Source organism: Paralichthys olivaceus, chromosome 18, assembly GCF_024713975.1.
Source record: "Paralichthys olivaceus isolate ysfri-2021 chromosome 18, ASM2471397v2, whole genome shotgun sequence".
Taxonomy (NCBI): Eukaryota; Metazoa; Chordata; class Actinopteri; order Pleuronectiformes; family Paralichthyidae; genus Paralichthys; species Paralichthys olivaceus.
The window spans coordinates 8,761,878-8,785,983 of NC_091110.1; the positions used below are offsets into that span (position 1 = coordinate 8,761,878).

Genomic DNA, 24,106 nt, shown 5'->3' on the forward strand with positions numbered 1-24,106 from the left:
GACAAAGCACTGGCACCACACATTACACAATAATGACACATGACTCCACTGTCTCACGACAAACCCATTTTCAAATAATAATGATTAATGTGTGTAATCTGCCCCAATGACGAAAAGCAAAATGGGGCGGAAAGGAAAGATCTCAATGAAGCTGTACACTGAGTTTGAACATTTTGAAGATTGAGTTGGGGGAGAGCATTATTTCAACTCGTTCAGCTCAAATTTGACTGTCAGTAGCCTATTGTTTACATGTGAGTGAATCATGGTACTTATTAATTAATCAATTTAAATCATTCAGGCTGTTACTAAAGCTTGCCTGAGATTCAAGCAATATCAGACAGCCATTATACTGAACAAATCAATCGTATTAGAAGCGTCACACCTCATACTGAGAAACCAGGAGTGAAGATTATTCTTAGTTAGTGGTGAATTCCACTCCTACTATCAGCAAAAGCCAAGGACAGAAATAGCTGTAAAAGAATGCAAAACCTTGAGAGATAAATTCCAACCATGACTGCTTTTTCACCTCCGAACACTTTGCCAATCACAGCACAAAGAGCGTGTGGAAGCCAAATTTTGGATTTTGGAAAGTTACAGAAGTCGCTCAACTCAGCCCCAAAATGTAGAGGCGGTGTTGGCGTGAATCATCTGACAAACACATCACTTTAATTTACATACTGTCCCAGTAGCATGAGACATGCTACATAAATTTCAAAAGGAATTTCTCAGACATTAACACATAAAACCCTGAGGACAAAAAATCAAAACGTAAAAGCATGTTAGTGCATGTGAAGAAAGTGTACTCACCATCTACTGCGTGCCTTAGCACCTGAAGTTTCCTCTGTCTCTCTTTGATCCTGTCATAGGCACCAGGAAGACCTGAGCCCACTGACATGGCTGAATAATGATGAGGCTTCCTGCTCTTCAGCCCCGCAAACTCAGGGTGGAAAGAGTCCTTCTCCCTGGATAGCCGCAGTTTGTGCCTCCCTATAGAGTGGGTACTTAGAGCACTGCTGCCCCTCCGAGCATCCTCCAATGCCCCAAAACGAAGAGCCTCAGGGTCAATGCAAGCCAAGTCAACAGAGGAAGCCCAGGTCTTCCTGGCTTGAATGGGGCCTAAATCCCCACTGTGGAAGGGTAAAGACCTCCGGTCTAGTTCTACCGGCCGGCCTTTTTGCTGTGGGTGAAGAGGGTGCAGGTAGGGATAGGAGTGCTGGTGGTGAAGTAAGGGGTGTTTGGAGTAAAGTTCTGTGGGGGATTCAGAGCTGTGGTGATAGTCAGATACGTTATACTGCAGGGCTGCCCCCTCATCACCCTTCAACAGGCCCTGTAGGGACCCCATGGAGCGACTGAGGCCCCTGTTAAGAGATGTCTGCTCCTGAGTCCTGGCTCGATAGCGCTCCAGAACCCTGGGGGCGGCGCTCCTCCCTAAGAACAATGGAGAAACAACGTTTTATTAAACCTTACAGAGTCAAAAAGTTACAAATCACAAACTAAAACACCCAATCTTTAACTGGAATACAGGGAATAATAATAATATCATTACTAAAACAACACCCCACATTCAGAAAGTGTAATTTATTATGAGAGGAGGGATTAACAATGATTTAGATTTGAATAAAGACAGTGCGCTTCACACAGAACTCCTGTCCAATCAGCACGACACAGTAACTAAGAACTACTGAAAGATTCAGTGCTGCTACTGTAAATGAATAATTGGGTAGTCATTCAGCACAGTAAAGAGGGATAAGGTAGACACCGCTAACGAGTGATCAGGCTGACATGGCCCCCTGCTGATAAAATAACTTCTAATCTAACGCCACAACCACATGTTTATAAATGCTTCCTTTCACTGTTGTGATCCTGTGTTGAAACCAAGAGCCTCATTACAGAAAATTTCTTCTTGAATTCAACTTCACATTTTCATTTTACTATGTCAGGCCCTAACCGAATATTGCACGGTCATTCAACAGATTAGATGGCAACTGATTAGAAACTGGAGCAGCAATAGGAAGTTTCTGTTATGGATCCACATGGGGATGCAATGTAGCTGCCATCGATGTTAAATAAAACAAAGTTATAAAGTAAACCAACAAAAGCACAAGAAAAAGCAATTTAAGAGACATGATGTGCTGCTCTACGCTTTAAGGAGTTCCTGCTGCATCTGCACCTCTGTTTTGTGCAGTAGCTTATTTCCCCCCCATTACCTAAAAACAAACAATAGAACAGAGTAGACTGTGCCAGAACAACAAATCATTTTTGCTACTTGCATCCAGCCCATCAGTCCCTCCTTTATTTTCAATACTAAATAATGAATGTGGATTTCTTTGACTGTATAAACCAATGACAGCTCAGGAGGCAAACATGTGCATGACAAGAGCAAAAACAAGACGAAGGGATGCAGAAAAAGAGAGCAGAGGGAGACGCTTAGTCCTGTGAAAATGCTGCATGTGGTGGTTTAATCTACAAAGCATATGCTCAGTCTTAACACATCAAAGATGGAGCGTCCTCCAGAAACCCAGGGAAGCACACAAGGCGCACAAAAACATCACAACAGGATGTCTTTTATTTTTCAAAGAAGTCAATTGTTGCCACAAGATTTTCAGCTCATACGAGTGGGGTGTTGGTGTCATATGGAAGACAGCAGCGATGAACTGGCAACATAAAAATATCTATCGTGAAAAAAACAGACAATGACTGAGTTCCCCTAGCAGCAATTACAACTTGAAAGCACTGGAATACAGAAGGGAAGGAGCCGCTCCTTGAGAAGAAAGACGCTTAAGAACTGAGTAATACTCTTTGCATGTACTTTCCCTAAGGCGGGCTGCAGCCGCAGAGACAAAGCACTGATACAAACAGCAGCAGCAGCTTCACTGGTGACTCCAAAGTATGCATCTGTAATCAATGCCATGCCATGCTTACATAATCGGGACGATAGCCATGCTTGCTCTCTGTTCTCCTCTCCACGGCCTGGAAAAATGCCGGAGTTCACTCAGAAAACCACTGGAAGGATTTGGTCATATTTTCCTGAATTAAATACGATTCAAGGTTGTACTGCTGCTGTTCCTCGTCTACTTTTAAAATCTTTCCCTCCAGAAAGCCAGGACGTGAGCGATGAATAGCTTGACAACCAGGGAAGGCATGTACATCCAATCTCTACATCCTCTTTAATTTGAGTAGCACAACCTTTAATACATAAACAATATATCCAACCACACACTGTCATCTGCTCAAAGCCTCAATCTATTATTGAACTAAATATCAACATTATCTCAACATTACCTCAATAAAATCTTATCTAGAGTCTGGTGACTTGTTCTGGTTTCAGGCTCTGTTACAATTTGTCACTCACATGAAGATAAGGAAACATATGTCACCTGCTTTGTATTAAGCAGAAACCATTATCATGAACTACTGGCAGGAAATAGATTTAAAATCACTGTGTAAATAAATGACTTTCTACACCATTAAAAACTTCCTTTATACATGACATCAAGTAAATGCAGATCTATTTGCTCTGAGTGTGTGTGTGTGTGTGTGTAAGATAATCTTACCCGAGGGCAAACCTTTTCCCCTCAGCCTCTCTCGAATCTCCTTACTCCGCTCCGGAAGTGACTCTCTATCAGTCAACAGACCGTCCAGCTGAGGAAAAGACAATCAGAGTGGAAGTAAAGGGATGAAATCAAAGATAGGAGGTTAGAGAGTTTTTTCCATTTGACAGTCACCCATCCTGAAATCATGTTCTAGCATCATTAGCCCTATTATCTCAGCAGATAACTCACAGGAAAAACCTCAGGCTGCAGGTTTTCTGGAAGAGGCTCAAATGAAAATAAAATAGACAAGAGTGTTGTGTTTGAGCTCCGTAACTTAAGAGTGTACCTGGGAAAGGCTGCCCAGTACCAAGCGGACCAATTTTCGGATGTAGGAGAAGGGCGGGTCACAGGTGGAGTTTCGGATGTGTTTGCTGCAGATGTCCAGCACCGTGCGCAGCGACATTCGACTTAATGTGATGTCATCACACATGTTGAGGAGCAGGCTGTTTAGGTGTTCCCCCAACTTCATAGGCTACAGTACAAATAAAATCACAGTGAACATATAGTGATGAGAGTAGAATGTACTGTTAAGTCTTAAGATCTCTGAAGCTGATATCTGTATTATCATGTTGATTTCTTTTCAGATAATGAGAGTTCAACTTTATTCTTGTAATATTATTACTTTCTTCTGAATTATGACTTAATTCTTCTCATTCGTAAGATACTTTTCTTCGTCCACAAAAAACAGGGTACAATTCATTAATTTAGCATTAATGTGGATTTTTTACTTTGGCTTCAAGTAGATATCTGACTCTGGGGTTGGTGTTGTAGAGTGAATAGGAGTATCGCCAAGATATATATACTCCTTATTTCCCCACAGTGTTTTCATATCCAAAAGGATTCATATTTTTGATCCTCCCTCTCCTGATCAAACATCATAAGAGGAATGTGTGGGTGGAGGCTACAAGTCTTCTACGACTATCTCACAGCTCAGCATCACTCTTTTTTATAAACTCACTTTTGAGTTGTCCAAACTAAGCAGAACATTTTCACTTTAATCTGTCCAGCAACTATATCCAGCCCACATATTGTTTCACTTGGAAACATGCCACATTGCTGAAGTTGAAAGTGGTTGAACCTTTATTTCAACTAGAATCTCCGGAGTTCAGTGCATGTCTGAAAGCAGCTTCAGACATGAACATAACTACAGCGATGTTTGAGAAAAGGTTAAGATTAGAGTTGATGGAGCCTGAGCTCTTAAGTAAAGCGAAGCGGATGAAAAACTATGAGTGCAAGTTATGTTGTCTCAAACCTGTGGGCGGCACTTTCTCACAGATCTGAACGGGCTGTGAGGATTGTGTTTTACACCTGGCTTGCTTTTACTGAGATATGAACACATTGTGAAGCGGACCGTCTCCAGAGGTCTTTGCACATTCAAATCTATTCCAGAGAGCGTAGAGCTCACACATTTTTCTTATCAAGAGGAGATATTCAGGTGCAGATCAAAAAAAGGCAGACATTGAGAAACTGCTGCTTTCAGAATGTTTATGAAGCATTTGGGCTGCATTACTATGACTGAAATATTGAACTATATTTAAGTATTATAAATTGTATGTTACCACACACTGATTCTACACACTATGCAGCTTTCACGGTGCAAAATTGAGTTTAGTTTGATGCTAAACTCACTAACATGGGAGACGTCATGAAACCTTGACAATGAATTAACTTAGGGTGGGGCTCTTGGGAATTAATCCTGATAGTGTGGCATCTAGTATCCTAGTGTGAGTCAAGTTGATTCAATGCAATGTAGTGAAAGGGTTCGTTTTTGAAAGCATAAAGGCAAAAATTCTTTGTTGCGTTTATTAAAAAGAGATTCATTTAGTCAACATCATGAGGTTAATGTATGTTTGCATATTGTATCCATATGTAAGACAGTGCCGTATGAAATGATTTACCTGACTTTGGGGGATCTCGTAATCTGCTCCCCAGAACAGGGTCATCCCCAGAGAGTACATGTGCATCTGTGAAAACAAAAAGAAAAAGACTTACAAATTACAAAGGCTTCATTCAACTTTGTCTCTAAAAAATCTAGAATGGTGCTCAGTAGAGAGCATACCTCTGCCAAGGCCCATCAGTCCCCTTAAATCTAATCAAGCTGCAGCAAATTTCACAAACTCAGTTGTGAAGAGTCAGAGTTTTTGACTGATTGTGCCTGATGCTTTTCATCGAGATTCATGAATTACTCTTTGAGAAAATCGTGTAAATGTCTTTGCTATTGCAAAGAAAGTATAAAATTATTCCAGGATCCACTGATTGCTTGCAACAAAACCAACTAACAAACTTGGTGGAGGTTAGAAAGTAGAGAAATAGAAAGCAATAGAAAGGTTTTGATGCATTCAGATAAACAAGGCAAAGAACCTTGTTGAAATGAGTCAAACTTCCTCATGTGTATGACAGAGAGAGACAGACCAGGGCTCAACAACTACTGGTGTAATAAAAGGAATTCATTCTTCTTCTCTGGGAATGAAAAAAACAGGGGCTTTCAGCCGAAATCCCAAAACATTTTTCCATTTTCCTGTCCTTATTACTCTGCACTCATTACTTGGAGAGAAGTCACTTCCCCTGAATGTTGAGCTTGGTAGAGGAAAGAATAATTCAGGGATTGCCAAAGAATGCAACACAGTCGTCAAGGTCTTTTAGGAACAGATCTCGCAGCGCAAATTTAAAGACACACTCACGCCTTCAGAAAATGTGGAAAGTTAAAAGGCCCCTATTAAAAGCAGCGATAACCACCGCACATGATGAAAAAGTGAAAGGAAAAAAGGGGGCATTCGCAGCTGACGTATATTTACCCAGTCTCTGATAATGAGAGAAACAGATTATACTTTCTACACTGAAATAACTCGGCTGGGGAGACGGGCCCAGGGCTGGAAAACTGACTCAGCACAAAACTGTGTTGAGGTCTGTGGGGCTGTGCCAGAGACAGGAATCCAGTCATGCAAGCTCTGAGCTCCTCCACCAGAGGGGCGGGGTTGAGTTGGGGGGGGGTGTGGTTCTAAGGATATGTGAAAGAAGTCATATGTTGCATTGCAGGAAATAATAATATGGTTGCTCTTGTTCTGAATCTTGCAGCTGCACAATTCATCCATCACAACAACAGAGGGTTTCGACAGCCATAACTCAGCATGTAATGACCAGATTTATTGGACCTAGTAGATAAAATTAAATTATAGTAAATGAATTAAAAGATAAAGCTGTTCAACTGAACACAAACCTAGAGAAATATGTCAGTTGTAGGAAGCTGGGAGCAACAAAAATAAAAAAAAAATACTTTTATACACTGTCCATTAACATAAAGGGAGGTGTTAATTATTATAAAAATGAAATTAGCAGAATTGTGTTTAGCAAATGACAGATACGTGTATAAGTCCTATAGAAGAACTGTAACATGCACCATAAAACAAACAGTAATACCTCTTTTATGCCAACATGTTTGGGCATACAGAGTTTTATTAGAACATTAGAACACCCACTAAAAAAGGGGTTTTGACTTTATCTTTGCCAGCACAAGGGTTTGCCTTGGTTCATGGTTATTCACATCAAACCCTCTAAAGTTCAATGTGTGTCATAACATCACAAAGAAAAAGTGCAGCATCAGGGTCGAAACTCAAAAATAATAAAAGAAAAGCAGAAGAAGTTGGTGCATTCACACAGGTGTTATGTCTCCATCACTGCCTGTTAGAGTCAGAGTTGATATGAACCTGTGTCCACTGCAGAGTCACTTGACCTGGGACTGAATGCCAATTGAATAGATTCCCATTGCAGACAGTTAGTGAGAAATGGGCTTAACATGATAACAGCTTCAGTAATTAAGTTAAACTAGACTGAACTGTTCAAACTAGAAAATATAACCAAAGTGTTACTGAAAACATGAGCAATAACAAAAGATGTGGGATAATATAATGATAATGAAGCATTAGAATATATAGACACAGAGTATCTGTCACCACATGGGTTTTGTAAAGTTGGTACCTTCTCTATGTCCGAGACTGAAGTCAAGGAAACCCCCTCCAGGACCTCAGGAGCTGTGAACGCTCTCAAGTCCTGCTGGGTGACATATTCGTCCGTGAATGAGATGTTGCCTGAGGGCATGAGCAGGAGGGACCAGGGAGAGATGATGAAGCCCATGGCCCCAGGGTCTGGAGGGGGAAACAGACAATTTAGCCACTGGAGATATGATCAGGAACAAAAACAGGATAACAAATACAACAACCTGTTGGAATTCCATTATTTGAATTCTTACCCATTATCACAAAAAACATACACACACTGTTAAAGTGAAGTATTGTGTTTTAAAGCATCCAATTTTGTCCAAGCATTAACAGCCTAACTGCAGACAAATCGGACCACAGTGAACGTTTCTCGCAGAGGCTTTTGGAGTTTATGGAAATTCAAGATGACTGAAGTAAACAAAAACACATGTTGCTTTCTTAGCCTGCAAGAAAATAACTGTTGAGGCATGGAAACAGAGAGGAAAGGCTACACAGCGTAATTCTCTTTTCCTACAAAGCCACAGCCAGCACTTTGGTCAGAGAATGTTTTAAAAATACACAAAGGAATGTTTGAGCAGCGCTGCAAAATTCTTTTCTTCGACTGATACTCGACTCGGAGAGGAGCGCAGAAAATGAACAGACGAACTGGGATTTGAGGCACCAAATATCTGCTTTCAAAAGCTGGAATTTACTATGTAAATACAAGTTTCCTGTTTAAATCACAAAGTGAGCATTTGGAGATCTTGCTCAAAAGTAGAGTGGGTTACTAGGTGTATCCCACTCGAAACCTTTGCTCTGGATAAGCAATAACAAAGCTTAGCAGAATTGCATGACTCAGCCTGAGCAAGTACTGATGGATTACAAATGAAACATATTCTGCAGATAAACTGAACTGAAACCATACAGGATCTAACATAAAACACTGATGTGAAAACCTGACTTGAATATGTACCATACAAGTGAACAATTGCAAGTTCTTGATCCGGCAACAATGCTGTGTGTCCTGATAAACCGTAATCTGAGTTTATCAGGAGCAGGGAATTATTTTGATCTATTACAGTGACAGGTCTTCCCACAAAAATAGATGCTGACAAACTGTTCTGTCTGCCATGCGTTCAATTCCCACGGCACAACACGCCACTAGAGAGTGAAAGATGTGGAGAAGCAGATAACCCCGGACGAGTCCCGAAAACAGACAGAAGAGGACATAAACAGGAGACCAAGAAACAAACACATGTAGAAGACGCTGGTGTCTGTATGATCCTTCATCATATGCAGATGGGAACATGAGGAGGAATCCCTCTGACAAATCTGAAGAGTTAACACATCACTTATTTAAACAAATCAATGTTAAACAAACAGTAACTATCCACTACTGTTTAACCACAGGAGATATATGTGCTAATGGTTCAGTGTTTAACAAGGTGACCAATCACAATGTTTGGAACAGTAAATTTAGCCACGTCAACTGTATATTATCTCCCTGCTCCACACACAACACAAGAGTCACTCGACACACTGACAGAAACACAACAATTAATCTATAGTCTGAAACTTAACACTGTATTTCTTGTTTTTATGCTTTTTTAAGTATAAACCAGCAAAGACTCAACTTCTCCATGACTGTTAATAGCTGACTAGGTCATCTAACACATGAAAAATGTTTAAATGGCCGCCATTATTTATCCACTCCTGCGGTTAACATACTTCTTTACATAGCTCGGTGACTATATAATAGCTGGTTCCAACATCTGCTCTTCAAATTTTAGGCTCACTCAGCAGTCTAAAACTGTACGTGTACACGAGAGGCCACAATTTGCTCAGTATAGCTACACAACTACACACTGGAGGGAAAAAAAAGGGGGGGGGGGTGTTAACCATGACAATCACTGCAGCACAATGTCGTGCGCAGATTGAACAATCTAAAATACTTCAAAGTATCCAACCTATCAATTTGGGCTCAACGTGTTCAGAACTTTATCTCAAAGGCAAGTTTTGAGAATCTTCTCATTATAAAGCCATTTAAGAAGATTTAGACACCAATGAGAGGGAGTTCCAACAGAATCTCACAATTGTCTCTGATAGAATCTGTCAACAACTGTGGAAGTTAAGGTCAAGCCGATTACTTCTGAAACCCACGGTTAGATGTTGGTTTCTTCTCCATGCGAACAATGATAAACATCTTATATGACTCATTTAAGGTCAACATAATCAGATCCACCGATGTGTCGTATAAAAACAGCACCACCACCTTTAACTTTTAATAGCACATGAGGTTCTGCGGCACCCCGCTGACTCATATCCTGTCCGACGTCTCCAGAGTTAAACTTTTCTCATTCAGCCGTTGTTGAAGTTTCCTTTATTTACAAAGACACACTGTTACAGGACAACTTTATCTCTCTCGGCCTTCAAGGACGACCAATGACTAACGAGAACGGTAAAAACAAAACTATGCACGCTACAATCTTATAAATGATGCTGACAATTTGATAATTGCACAGATTAAATGTGATTTTACTGATACAAACTTCAGAATGACATTATCTATAAAATAGAGTTAACTTAACTCTTAACAAGATAAACATTAACCTAGAGAAGGTCAGGCCAGGTTTCTGCAGGTTACAACAAATTAAGTTTTAGACCATATGAATATCAAGTATGACAGACAAACAAACAACAACAAATAACAATAAGGTGAAAAAGTATAAATAAGTATTTAAGTATAGCAAATTCAGACCAGGGTGTTTGTAGACATTTAAGCCTGACAGAACAAGCTTTATATGAAATTAAACAAAATGAATACCTACCAAACCTATTCAAGACATAATAAGAAGTATTTTTACATATTTAAGATATAAAGCCTAAAATCCAGAGTATTGAAATTTACAAAACAAATTCCATAGGATTTGGACACTGGGCAATTCTTGTTCAGCCCACTTATGTTAGAAAAACTTTTACACAGATGGCTGTAAAAAAAGGAAAGCTGGGATGTAAGAAAGTGGTGTATGTAAGAAAGACAAACTCATATGGACTGTGTTTTGTGCATGTACACGCATTTCTAGGAAACGTCTCTGCGGACTTGATTCCACATGTTCAATACCTTTATGAAAGAGTTCTTGGAGGCTCTCCGCACTCTGGCTGAGCACCGCCCAGACCTCCTCCTCCTGGAGCGGACCTCCTCTGACCTCCAGGGCTTCTGCCAGAGACACATGCATCTTCCCTGTGCACAAAGTAAAAGGAGACAACTGATTTATACCAGATAATGAATACACACACAAACACATAAATAAGCTTAAAGCATAAATGCAGGAGAAAATAGCACAAGCTGTCTTTGCTGTTATATATGAAGCAGCCTCTGGTACAAGGTAAGTCCGAAAACATAGAACATCTGCACATCACATCATATATGTATTCTATATTTAACTTCCCAGATATATTTGGCACATTTAGTTAAGATTAACATTTTGTGCTTTCTCATGCCCTAGAGTGAACTCCTGCATCAGTGAGGTGTCTTATCCTGCAGCTGAGGAGGTGTACAAGCACATGAGGTACACATGCATACGGAGACACATCCTGCTTTACATGAGTTACATCCAACAAAGTGGCATTCAATTTCAAACTATTTTGAGTGTTAGTGTGTCACAACCGGATAAGATGCAAAAATAAAACTTTACAGGCGAAGTTGAGTTCCAAATGAAGGCTGAGTTCAAAGATGGGTGTGGTCGGAGCCATGACAACTCAGTACTGAATTGAGCAAGAGAGTGTTTTATTGTTATGACTTTAATTTCTCATATGCACTGGGAGGAATGTGTTGATTGCAAAAATACAGTTTCAGCGTTTCAGAGCTTCTATTGAGACAATACAAGTGCATATCGTGCATAAGTCAGTGTTTCCTAAACAATTTTTTCAAGTTTATCATACTTTTCAAAACAACGCAAGACACGAAGTGCTAAGAAACGCAAACGCAGCAGCAAAACACTTCACTGTCAATTAAAACAATTATGGAAATATTCTATTGCATGAAAAATAAGCTTTGACCTTTGCACCATCACAAACACAGTGAGCAGCATTCATTGCTGCACTGTATTTACCTTGGCTTGGAGCGATTTTTTGACAGCGCATCCTGATATGGACATTTTACGACAAGTTATTTCATTGGTGTAATTTTTCATTTCGTTATTTAAAAATCTTTTGGCCTGGCGCAGGTTATCGTTGGCCTGGTGGCCCTCGAGGCCTGGTGGCCCTCGAGGCCTGGTGGCCCTCGAGGCCTGGTGGCCCTCGAGGCCTGGTGGCCCTCGAGGCCTGGGCTAGTATGGAGGAAACTCCTTAAGTGCATAAAAACATCAAGTGTAAATATGTCACAGTTGTAAATCAAACTATATGAAAAAAATTCTTCCAGTACAAATACAGGGTTTTTGCTTTCTTGTAAGACTCAAATGTAGCGTCTAGGCATTTTTGCACAGCTATGCTGAGAGTTCTTGCATGTGCAGCACAGTGTCATGAACAACCTGAAACACAAGCACACGGAGATGGGCAGTAAAGAGACTAACAAGGCCAATAAAAATATAATCGATTGTATATTTAATGTGGGGGTCCCTGATGGCCAGTCCAGCTATGAACCAGGGAAAAATATGTCAAGTAGCCAAGAATAATGAAACTTTGAAAATACCCAAAGTCAATTCAAATACCTTTTTATTGTTCCTCCGCTTTATATGATACCGCAAAAAATGTTAGTTCAGGGTGCAGCAACCAAATTTCCCAATACCTAGCCAAGTGACAGTCATGGTACAATATAAAAGGAAACTATGTTGATGGCCAGAACCTTGTGAAACCTGATTTAACTGAAAACAAATCCGTCATTTTAACACTGACAGCTTTTCTGGTGTCAGGAACTTTCTAAGCGTATTTTTCCTCCCAAAAATCTGAGCTAACCCACATTAAACACAACACTGAATATATTTAGACTTGTCTAATCACAGCTGGTACTCATGACTTCATGAATCCAAAAAAACTTTCAGTCCATGACTCAAAAACAAAGCAAATGAAAAGACATCCAAACAGGAAATGAGGCTTAACCTTTATGCAAGATCAAGCAAACATCAGCTATGTGTGGGATCAGTACCAGAGAACATGAGACCACATTTGTTCATCATTCATTTTCTATGGCCCAACTGTCCACAACAACCTAAAAATAATCCTTTAGAGCAAGTTTCCACACTTCTTCAATGTAAAACCAACGAGCTTGGCAGGTGCACAGATTTGGCTAAGAGAAAAAAAAAGAGCTCAACAGCAACAATGGAAAAGTCAATGTGTCAGACTGTGTGATATTGTTCTCATGACAACAACAATGCACCTGTGGGTTTGAGTCCTGAACTTTGGCAATATTGTTGATTCATTTATTCACAGACGTTTCACAGTTGCTATCACATGAACACACAAGAGGGCAAACCCCATTGCTCTGTGTGTGTATGCAAGTCAACCAGAAGTCCATTCATTCTGGGAACCTCTGTGCCTCGTGTACATTGAAAAACTGTGCCAAAGAAAGTTATCATGGAAACAAATTTGCTAACTTGCTATATACAAACATTGGTAGCATACAAATGCACATGCACACAAATAAGGGTTCTTATGCTTTCGGCAAAACACATCACAAAACTGGCTACAAATCTGGCAGGTCAACCTCCTTATGGACCTACTGGTCCTGTTTTAGCCACAATAATGCTTCATGCACATATTCCTAACATGAAACTTTATGTAAAGATGGACGACCTGACTGCTCCGCAAATGTGAAGCCAAAGAATTTGATCACCACTTGGAGGCCCCGCCATACGTTTAGTAAGTGATTGGTTGAACACGTGTATCAACAAGACCTCGCCCCCGTGGCTCCATCCATGTGAAGAACTGAAAATAGCAGGGTTTGACCATAGTTCTCGCTTAACTAATAAAAAGTAGGATGTCACTGAAGTTATTAAGATATATCATCTAAGAACCACAACTCTCTGCACCTAGTTTGTGACAATCTATCCAATCACCATCTATCAATTTCAGATATTCAGTCCAGAGAGGTTGTTATGATGACTAATTCAAATTTGACGTTACATTTTGAAATATTGTGAAACATTTTGAAAAGTGCATAACCAGTTTTGTTGCGTGGGCATAAAGAGACACATCTTAGACTGGCGCTTCTCTAAAGCATCTTTGCATAAATGGGAGAATTATTGGTGTTTGTGAAAATTATCTGCAGGAAATATGTGAAACAACATCCTTCCTGTGAAGCGGAGAAGAGAGTTAATGAGTAAAGATGGCAGAGGTCTAATTGTTTATGCAGGAATGCAGGTTAACCATTCTAGTCAATGGGAGGCGTGAAGTGTGAGGCGAAGTGGGTTACTACCCATCTTGCTCATTACCCATGAGAATGGGGAGAGCGGGTGCTGTGAAGACCGATTGTTTTGTGGCCCTTGTTATTTCAACAGAGACCTACAGTGGAATGTTTTTTATCCGTGCTGAGGCTGCTGCGCAGGCCAGCTCCTCTCTCATTGGACTATGGTCCTACTCATTATTGAGGGGGCTTAGGAGGCAGCGGCCCAAAACAGTGAGAGCAGACAGCCTTCACCACTTCAGCGCCTCATTCTCTCCCTCTTTTTTCAAACAGTGGGGATGTTTGTTCCTAGGTATTCCCACACTATAACTAGAGAGACAAAAAAACTAAACATGGTTTAAGCCTGCTGCCGCTGCTGCAAAGTGTTTGACAGTCAGTCACAAGGATTTTAAAGAAAATAATCCCGGAAACATGATAGCCTTCTTTACTCCGCACTTAAGTGAAGCTTTTCCTTTCCTCCCACCTTCCTGTCTGAGACACAACTACAACCCATGAAATGGAATTGAAAACAACAACCTGAAACCTTGCACTTCTGCTGAATAACCCAGAAGGTACAAACAATTTCAGTTTCTGATTCCCTTTAAAGTTCATCCCCTTCTACATTCGCCTGGAACAAAAGAGGTCAGAAAAACACATACATCTTTCTCTCCCTTATCCGAAATCTTTTGAAAACCAGAGTAGCTGCACTTTTGAAGCAATCATCCATAAAAACACGCCAGATTCCACTTCTTCTTCCAGAAGCATAACTCATAACATAAGATATGAGAAGGAATTTGCTCATATCCTCCAAACATCACAACTGTGGTCTCAGCTGGCAAACACATTTGGAACAGAAGCTGGCGAGGAGAGGATCTCGGTGCCAGCACTGAGGTGAAGTCAATATGTGCCAGGAAAATTCAACGACAAACTCTGAGTGAACCTCTATTCCCAGAATCATAACGTATTGTGCAGGCTGCGAGCACATGAATCAAATTCAAAACACAAGGAGTCTGGATCTGAATGTCTTTGCAACAGGATGTAAGAGGTGATGTTTTAAGAATACATCAACAAACCAAAACCAGGCAGCCCAAATTTAAACTGAAGACGCACAGGTTAAGAACCCGATGTTAAAATACTATCTTCAATGTATTCTTCCTTATTGCAAAACTGTGACAGAAGTAGAACTGTGGCTGTGTTTACAGATGTGCCTTCCTCGTGGTTCTTGTGAAGAAAAACAGTAGCGGGAATGCCTCACAAGTGGTGACTCACCTAAATAAAGGGTAAACCCAGTGGCTAGTTTTCATTAATTGTACCCCACTCACAACTGAGGCAATATGCCCACACGCTTTTCCAGGTTTTCTTTTTTCCCCTCGATGGACGCAACATTGCCCATTACATCACCGAACCCTGCATCTTCCAGTTATGGAGCGGTTCTGTCTTAAGCCACCCTGGATGTTTTGTTTCTCAGCAGTGCCAGGGTCAGGAAGGAAGGAGAAGGAGGAGGAGGAGGAGGAGGAGAGCCACGACTATTCCATGATTATCAGCCCAACTCTGGACCGACAGCCCTCACTTCTCATTTTGGTCTCGACCTCATCCGCTCCATTTCTGTTAATCACAGGGTTGCTGTGAGTACCGTGACATGCAGAGCAGGGTTTTGCAAAAAAAAAAAAGAAAAGAAAAGAAAAACCTCACTCCAACCCCCCCACCTCTCTCTTCCTCCTCTTTACCCAACCCACTGGCTATTTTTCCTATGATGATGCTCACACCATCTCCATCAGATCCACGCAGGATGGGGCACGGGTCGTCTCGCTCCGTCGCCCGGTTTCTCCTTTGAGTCTTAAATGACACGTATTCACACAAAAAACATTGTGACCTTTGACTTTTGAGTCAACTTTACTACTTTTCTATGGTAATGAAGGGGGAGGGGGAACAAGTTGGATTCTTGCAACCCCCCCAATAAAAGCTTCAGTCAGTGCTGACACTTTTAGACTCATGCATGTTGGCCAGGGCTGCAGAAACAATGCAGCTGAATGAAGTGTAAAGAAGTTTGTTAGGTGGAAATCATGTTGTGGGGTCTCATGGCTGCTGGATCTAAAACTGAGGGACACTAGTGTGGTCAAAGATGCTTCATGTCAGTCACCAGAAGGAGCTGTAGTGTTGTGACTTCAGTACAACACGCACAAAACAACTTCCAGGTTAAACATTGTAAATGAGAGTTTAAGTAGCTAGCTAACAGCCTTGCTAAGGTTTTTTACTGTGAGTTAAAACAGACATTAGCGCTTTAGCACGGCAACAACAACCGACTCAAGCCCCTCAGGTTTCCCGGGAGAGTAGCTGACAGCGGCTACGCCAAAGTTCGCTTAAAAAACAATTCACTTTACAAATAATTGTTTTTTTGAGCGGCTAATGAGAAACTTACCGGGCAAAACGAGCTACAGAAACACTCGGGAGGGAAATGTTCGTACTCCGGCGAGGCTTATGTGTGCGCACACCAGCGGGAGCAGACGCCATCCCGTCCACAAAGCAACATCTTGGCTCCGACGCGGCGAGGAGTCACGCACAAACACAGCCGGGCAACAGGTCCTATCTCCCGGTCCCCCAGCGGTGACTTCGCCCTAGGGAAACCACCGGCGACACCGCGGCTTTTTCTCCTCCGAGCCGCTCCAGATTAAAAAAATAGAAAAAGAAATAAAATCTCCACTTGAGCTCAGAGGTCGTGTTTGACGGCCACCGCTCAGCTCTGAGCGGCCGTGTTACTGCTGAGCAGCCGAATAACCCCTCCCTCAGGCCGGGGAGCGTGGGCTGACTGGGAGTAACTGGGAGTAACCAGACACCTGACTGTCCACTGTGGTTTCTATAGTAACACACACACACAACTCAGGGGACCTGTCTGATTATGGAGGAGGAGATGGTTTGATCAGCTCCAGTGACTGAATGAGTTTCTGTAAATCAATAGAAGAATGTCTGATAATTGAAACCTCTGATCAGAACAGATGCACCATCTAATGTCTCATTCTACAGACTACTGGACTGTGTGGAGAGGAAGAGCTGACAACTTACTTCGTATATCAAAAAAACAAGTTAATATGTCGACTTTAAATCAAGAAATCACGAACACAAGAACAAATCACAACAATTAACCACAACGATAACTCACAAACAGGACAAATCACAACAATTAACCACAAACAGCACAATTCAAACATTTCAAAACAGAGACAAATTACTAAACATAATAAAAGAATAACAACACTTCTAACAGGAAAGGTCGGTAGAGAAGGCTCCTCTCTGACTGGATGGATCCACTGTTTTGTGACTTGTTGTTGAGTTTTCTTTTTTTCATTGTTTTCTTATTTGCCATTTCCTGTCATGTTTTATTATTTCCTTATTTGCTGTTGTGTTTTATGATTTGTGGAGATGTTTTTTTTTATTTGCCATTGTGCTTTGTGATTTCCTTCCATGCTTTCTTATTTGCTGTAGTCTTTCCCAAGTTGTGTTTTATGATTTGTTGTGTTTGCTGATTTGCACATCAGGCCCGTCGTATTTTCTCTTTCCCATGACATCAAAGTTGCCTGACAGTCATTTAAAACTTTCCGGAAGCAATTCACTGTTGAGTACTTCCTTCCCATGGTGCACTTCAAAGTTGCTGCCCCACATTCATGGACTGTCTTGTGCCATCTAGTGGCACTTAGTTGTCAGTACACGCTGCCTTTTAACAATGGTGGCTGTGGTGAAAGGCCTATCTCTGTATCTCTGCCTGCCAGAGCCTGTCAGCATTAATAATGCAGGATCACTATCTACACCAAGTGGGCTGAAGTGATAAGAAGTTGTTTCTCTTTAGATAGAGAATGTTCATGTTTACAAATACTCTTTCTCCGAATGTATAGCACAGAGTAATCTGATTAAATGCTAAAAATTCCAGTCAAATAGCTTAATTGTTGGCTCTAGACAATTGAATTGCAGTTAGTGGCATATAATGGTTAAAATACATTGAAATTCTTGCCTCAACAAATGTCAAAAATGACAATGACACTTTCATTTTTCAAACAGCGTCCTCATTTACAGCTCATGTAATTCTCAAGAAAAGGAGGAGAATGTGTTGAGTTACTAGAGGGTTGGGTGCTGCCCTGTGTTTGTGAGCTGTCCTGAACTTTCACCAGGAGTTTTTCCCATTGGCCATAAAGAGACTGATATATATGATCACTGTTCTAAAAGTTTCTCATGTTTAAGGCATTTCCTGCAGTTTTCTAACTTGTGAAATGGATGGAAAAGTTGTTAGATAAACTGCTGCCAAAGTGATGTGTTAGCACTGTAAAACAATAGTCTTTAATCTGTGTACATCACCTCAGGCAGAGAGGCCCCACGCAGGAGACTGAGAGGCCCCACACAGGAGACTGAGAGGCCCCACACAGGAGACTGAGAGGCTGACAGGGTCGTGATGACTAATGTCTCATAAAGTGTAACCAAGAGGCTCTGAATTTGGGATTCCTACCTCTTTCTATTTCTGTCAGTGCTGTCCTAAATACCTCCCTCATCAGAGCTTGTCTGAGCCCCAGGGGCCATTTGCAGTCAAAACTTGAAAGAGTGGATCTGCCTGTTCTGACAGTGTCAGAAATGTGGGGCGCCAGGTACTGTGAGGATGAAGGCATGTGGTTAGCTGACTGGTTAGTTTAGCCTTTGGGTCCATCTGCAGAGCATTAAAAAACTTCTGTTCTTTTCTTTTCAATGCCTTTGAAATTAGTTCTGGGAGGAACCCTCAGAAATGAATGTGCACTTATGATAAAGCTCACGTGAGCAACTTTGGTGGGCGTCTATTCAAATCCTCCAGATTTTCTCAGGCCTGTGATTGACCTGTGCATTAACCTGTTTGAATATAAAACACTGATTTGAATGTGTGAATAGAATCTTGTCCAAACAGGCCCAGAGACGTGATGAAGTCTTCCACCCTAAATTTAACTTGAGGCATGTCTGGTGATATGTTGGATATGTTGGATATCTGTGCCGTCCACATTTTATTGAGGGTTTGAGAGAACCCCATTGGTGAAGCTTTTTCTCCTCAGTCAACACTAGTGTCAAGGTGCATCATCCGTTTGAGCCTCAGCCAGCAAAAATAAAGAAATATTGGAAATAATAACTGAACAGGAACTGTCCCATTCACATAATGGTGTCTTTATCACATCAATAAATAATATATTCATGTCGCCAGGGATATGGTGGTATTTGTTAAATTGCTACTTAGTTTTGAATAAAAGCAAATAAAGTATCTGGTAAACTGAATCCACAATAAATATAGTCAATACCAGCTCCACACCAAACAGCAGACAAAGATGGCATTTATACCTGGTTAAGTCGGTTTCCCTTCTTGCCATGTTTATTTGTATTTTGGATAAAAATGAGCAATTGTTGTATTTTGGTATCAGATTTGTTTTGCTATTTTATGATACTTGTTTCTGTACTGCTTCTGTAGTGGATTGTACTTTGATTTCGCCATCATATCCAAACAAAGAGCAGCCACTTTCAGTTCCTTGTCCTTTATTTTTAATATTATTGTGATTATTATTAATATCATTAGTATGATTATTGCACTGTTTGCTGGTTGCATCAATATAGGCTTAAATTTGTGTGAGATGAGTCTCAAGATCACAGGGTGGGTGGCAGTGGGAGGGAACAGGATGGAAGCACAGGCACACACACACACACACACACAGAGAGAGAGAGAGAGAGAGACGTTCCAAAACACCCCTCCCATCCGGAGAGAGAGCCTCACATGAGATCTCCACCTCCCTTCCTCCCTCTCTCTCTCTCTCTCTCGCTCCCTGCTTGACGTCAGACGTGCTCCTGTTGGGTTGCCATGGGAACATGATTCCCTGTACCCCCTCCTCCTCCTCCGTCCTTTTCCCTCTCTCCCTCTCTCTCTCCATCCATCCCTATCTCTCTCTTTCTCCCTCCCTCCCTCCATCGATTCCTCTCTCTCCTCCCTCTCTCTCTCTCTCTCTCTCTCTGCTCTGGTAGGTCCACGATGGTACAGCCAGCATCTTGCAGCACAATGGTTGCAAGGTGGTGAGCTGTGGGAAGAGAGAGAGACAGAGAGAGTGATTCAGCATCAGCGAACCTGGGCTGCGTCCACCTCTGCTCCTTTTGCCTTTAGACATATATTTTTTTATATATGAATTCTCCATCTTTCTGATCGTCTGAATCAAGCCTTTGGCACAGCTATGGTCGCCGCCGCATCACTGTCTCCCGTCGGGATGTTTTGAGAAAGAAAAGGACCGTCACCGGACTGGGGATCGTCATCAGCTGGCACGGAATGGTAAGGGCCGGTTCCGGGGTTTTGGTGTGTGATGTGCGGCGGTGGATGCAGTGCGATGCTCCCCCGGACAAACAGCTGCTGCCCGGAGGAGGGTGGAGTGATGAATATTGATTAGAAGGGAAGGTTAATGAAGTCCAATGTAGTGATGGGGGGGAAAGGGACAGCCATGATTGAAATAAACAAATAAACAAATAAATAAATAACAGTATCGTGATAGATGTTGTTTCTGTAACCGTGCGTAATGGCGCTATGCTTGTCCATCCATGCTCTCCATCTCCATCCAATAGGCTTAAAAACACCACACAGTTTATTAGAATAACATCACATAACAATGTTCTCATATGCAGGATGCTTCTCTTTGTTTATTTTGCATCTGAGCATCTGGTTATCTATCATCCACTCGCTCTGAATTTGTGGTCGACTGCTGCAAATGGATGATGCATGGACGATGCTTCCTCTTCAAAACACAAGCCTTGCCCATGCAGGCTTCGTACTGTAGGCCTCACATGCAGAGTTTGTCTCTCCTCCTCCTCCTCCCCCCTCTCCCTCAGAAGTCAGCTGCGCACCTTGTGCATTATGCAGACCGTCAGTGCTTCAACCAGGGATATGGCACCAGCCTCAGATCCATCACGTAAGAGCTGGGAGAAGTAGATGGCCCCTGTTCCCAGACAAACAGTCTGAATTAATGCTGATTTATCGATTGATGTGGAGTTGGTGACTCTGATGCTGATGTGTACAGTATATTAAGGGGAAGTTTAAGGGTCTGGTTATTAAAACTGAACTCAAAGCGGCATGCAGGGGGGGTGGGATGCTACGGTAGAATACATTCTGTTCCGGATTAAAAGAGATGAAGCAACAGAGGAAGGTAATTTTCTTAAATGTGCTTTGTTTTTCTTTTGTGGATTACTGGAAACACACTTCATTAGCCTGAAAACCCACATGGCCATTATAGTGATTGCACATATTGCACAGTATAAGTGTAAGGGATGCATCACCTCCAGGTTATGAGCACAGACTGCTGGTGTTATTGTCATATTTATGCTTCTTTCATATTTCATATTTTTCTTTTCCATGCCGTACCTGTGTGTGTGTGTGTGTGTGGTCCACGCCTGCAGTCCAGGACTAATTACTGGTGCTGTGGAGTTAGGTGAAGGTTTTTAAAAGGTGTCACAACAAACTCTCCACGTTTGGGACAGGAAAAGAGAAAACGCTTCAGCACTGTGACCTTGGCTGCTGAATAATTCACGAGGCGGGCTTCCATGCCTGTGAAAGTGCTGCAGGGAACACGCTTAACAATTAAACAAAGCTTTTTATGGGTGTTTCTGCAGTGGCTGGAGAGAGTGGCATCTCCCTTTTAATAGAAGAATAAAAGGTTACACCATGTTCATCTTCATCCTCTTCATCATTAGCAGTTTGAGAGAAAAGAGTCTTGAGAATAGCTCTTAAATATTTATGGGGAATTACACAGAAAGGTCTTCAACATTATACCACAGTCTGTTTCATTTTGAGGTAGTGCAGCCACTGCAGGTTTACACACACACACACACACACACAGATAATCACTGATATTGATTGGGTAGGTAGCTGGTTTAAGCAATTGGAGCTCATCAATTGGAAAGAGCCACTACAGCAGACTGATGTTGCGTCGCAGACGGTGATGGCTGCACTGTAATTCCATTTTGTTTTGCAGACTTTGGATCACCAGTATTCTAATCCTGTGTTATGTAATAAAGTAAGGCAATGTATTAAACTGAGATGATGGTGGAATTACAGGCATGATTCATCTGCAAAGTAACAAACCATATGGCTGGAACTGATGCTTATTTTCACTATTGATTAATCTGTATTTTTCCCAATTAATTGATTATTTAGTTTAAGCAAACAAACATTGGTGAATAAATACCAGTTCAGTATAACATAAGGGTTTATAGAGGTTGTATGTGAGAAGTTCATGAAAATACCTTTTCCAAAAACCATCGCTGCTGAACATTAATCGCTGAAATATTCTCGTCTCTTTGTGGTGGTTTGTGGTTTGAATAATTACATGGGAGGTCAATATCATCATTAGAAATGAATGGATCACTGAGGAACACTTTCTGTGACCTCGGCTGAGTCTTACTCTTTACTGTGGTTTTAATAATCTGTACTCCTTATGTTGTAACAGCTGCTCAAATATGATCCAGAAAAATAGACAAAACTTTTGTTAAGAAAGACGTTCTGTGTGTGATAATGAAATGTAAAAAGGGTTAGGGTTTGATAAATGAATTTATTATGTTTATAGTAGAATAAGTGTCACTTTTGGGTGATGCGTTTACATGAGTGTTTCTCTTTATGTGCTGTTTGGTTCACATTGCCATAGATACATGAATAAGATTACCCAAAGATAAAAGGTTTCGCAGTATGTATGTTTTCACCATAGACTGTGAATGTCAAAAGTGATGCCAAAGCTACTCCCTCTGGTGGCCGGCTACAGTATAGGTCATAAATCTCCTCCATGGTTGTGGACGGGACATGGACCAAACTAAACGGGCTAAGGACACATCAACGAAATTTTATCTTATCACACTGATGTTTGTGTGTGCACATTTTTGTCAGTATTTGTTTTTAATTTGTAATTTGATGCGATAAAAACAGGATGAAACATTGTGATTGACAGCCAAGACTGACTTGTGATTGGTTGAGCGCGCCCTCGCTACCATGGTTACTGTGCTAACTCTGGCTCTGAATATAATTAATACTTTCCGCTGGTCAACAATTAATGTTATAAAACATTTCCCAAAGTGAGGCCAAAGTCTTACTTTATTTGATTTTCATTTTCTTATGAACAAACTTAAATTGTTGCTGCATGAAAGTTTATTCCCTCAGGCTCCAACAAACACAGAGAGATGGGCCTGCAGAGTGAGATGCACGTTATATAATTGGATCTGATCTGACAAAAATGCAGCCTGTATTTGTTTTGCGTTGTAGATATTTCAGAATGCAAGACTTTTAATCCCCATTAGATTCGGCGCCAATCACCCTGCATCACATCTGGAAAGAGAATTAAGAGCCACCAAAGGTCAGACACAGCTGTGAGGCCATCAAGGGATTTTAAAGAGGGGCATTTGTTCCTAATGACAGTGCATAAAACCTGCTGCATATCATCAAATCTCTTAATGCACTCTTATTAAAAACTTATTAAATGCTGCTGAAGCTAAAGGCATGTGCCATGTTATCATGAAGAAATTCAAAATCAAAATTAGTTATCAGTATGCACATATATGTGTTTTGGGCATTAAAAAATGTTAACACATCAAGTACAAAATGTAATACATCTTGAGAAAACAAACCCATCAGCGTTTCAAGATGGGCAATTAAGTATTGCACCAAAATACCAAAATATAACTCTTAACACTGTCACAAAAATATTGAAATTATTGTACGTTCTGTATTATATCTATATTATTGATCGTACGTGGTACAGAAAGCATAATTATCGTACCAATGCAATAGTTATCGTTTATCTGGTGATGCTGGCCCCCCCATACTTTTGCAGCGGTGTTCTACTTTAGAAAGCATTACCTGCTGTAATCTTAGCATTAGAAAAGCTCTGCGGTCTTGTCAGATTAAACATTTTATCATTTTATGTGTTAGGAGTATCCAGGGGGTTGTTTTACACAAAGCACAGTAGTTTCAGCAGCGCTCCCCTCTTGCCCTCTTCCTCCAAATGTGCTCCAGGTTTCTGTGAGAAAGGCTGTAAATCAGACGAATGTGCTCATGCACCTGTCAAAGCCGTGCATGCTGTTACCATGCAGCTGATCAGAAAACTGCAGTGCCAGCAGGTTTTCAGCTTACATGTCTCTTGTTTGGG

The 24,106-nt window shown here is 41.2% G+C and overlaps 2 protein-coding genes across 13 annotated transcripts in view; one reads left to right on the plus strand and one right to left on the minus strand.

The window, feature by feature from the left end:
• ptpn13 (protein tyrosine phosphatase non-receptor type 13) overlaps positions 1-16,705 on the minus strand; it is a 44,198-nt gene extending 27,493 nt beyond the window's left edge. For all 3 annotated transcript variants that reach the window (XM_020082099.2, XM_020082098.2, XM_020082097.2), the window contains exons 1-7: positions 16,366-16,705; positions 10,689-10,808; positions 7,569-7,735; positions 5,492-5,557; positions 3,880-4,065; positions 3,555-3,642; positions 808-1,428 (exon numbers count right to left, since the gene is read on the minus strand). In XM_020082099.2, coding sequence (XP_019937658.2) covers positions 808-1,428; positions 3,555-3,642; positions 3,880-4,065; positions 5,492-5,557; positions 7,569-7,735; positions 10,689-10,803 — 1,243 coding nt within the window. In that variant the 5' untranslated portion in view covers positions 10,804-10,808; positions 16,366-16,705. The remainder of the gene's footprint in view (positions 1-807; positions 1,429-3,554; positions 3,643-3,879; positions 4,066-5,491; positions 5,558-7,568; positions 7,736-10,688; positions 10,809-16,365) is intronic.
• Positions 16,706-19,849: 3,144 nt separating this feature from the next.
• mapk10 (mitogen-activated protein kinase 10) overlaps positions 19,850-24,106 on the plus strand; it is a 35,372-nt gene continuing 31,115 nt past the window's right edge. For 3 of the 10 annotated variants that reach the window (XM_069513300.1, XM_069513302.1, XM_069513301.1), the window contains exon 1: positions 19,867-20,256. In XM_069513300.1, the coding sequence (XP_069369401.1) occupies positions 20,254-20,256 (3 nt within the window). In that variant the 5' untranslated portion in view covers positions 19,867-20,253. Of the gene's footprint in view, positions 20,257-24,106 lie in introns of all 10 variants that reach the window. The other 7 variants (XM_069513297.1, XM_069513295.1, XM_069513296.1 and 4 more) reach the window with 7 other exon arrangements.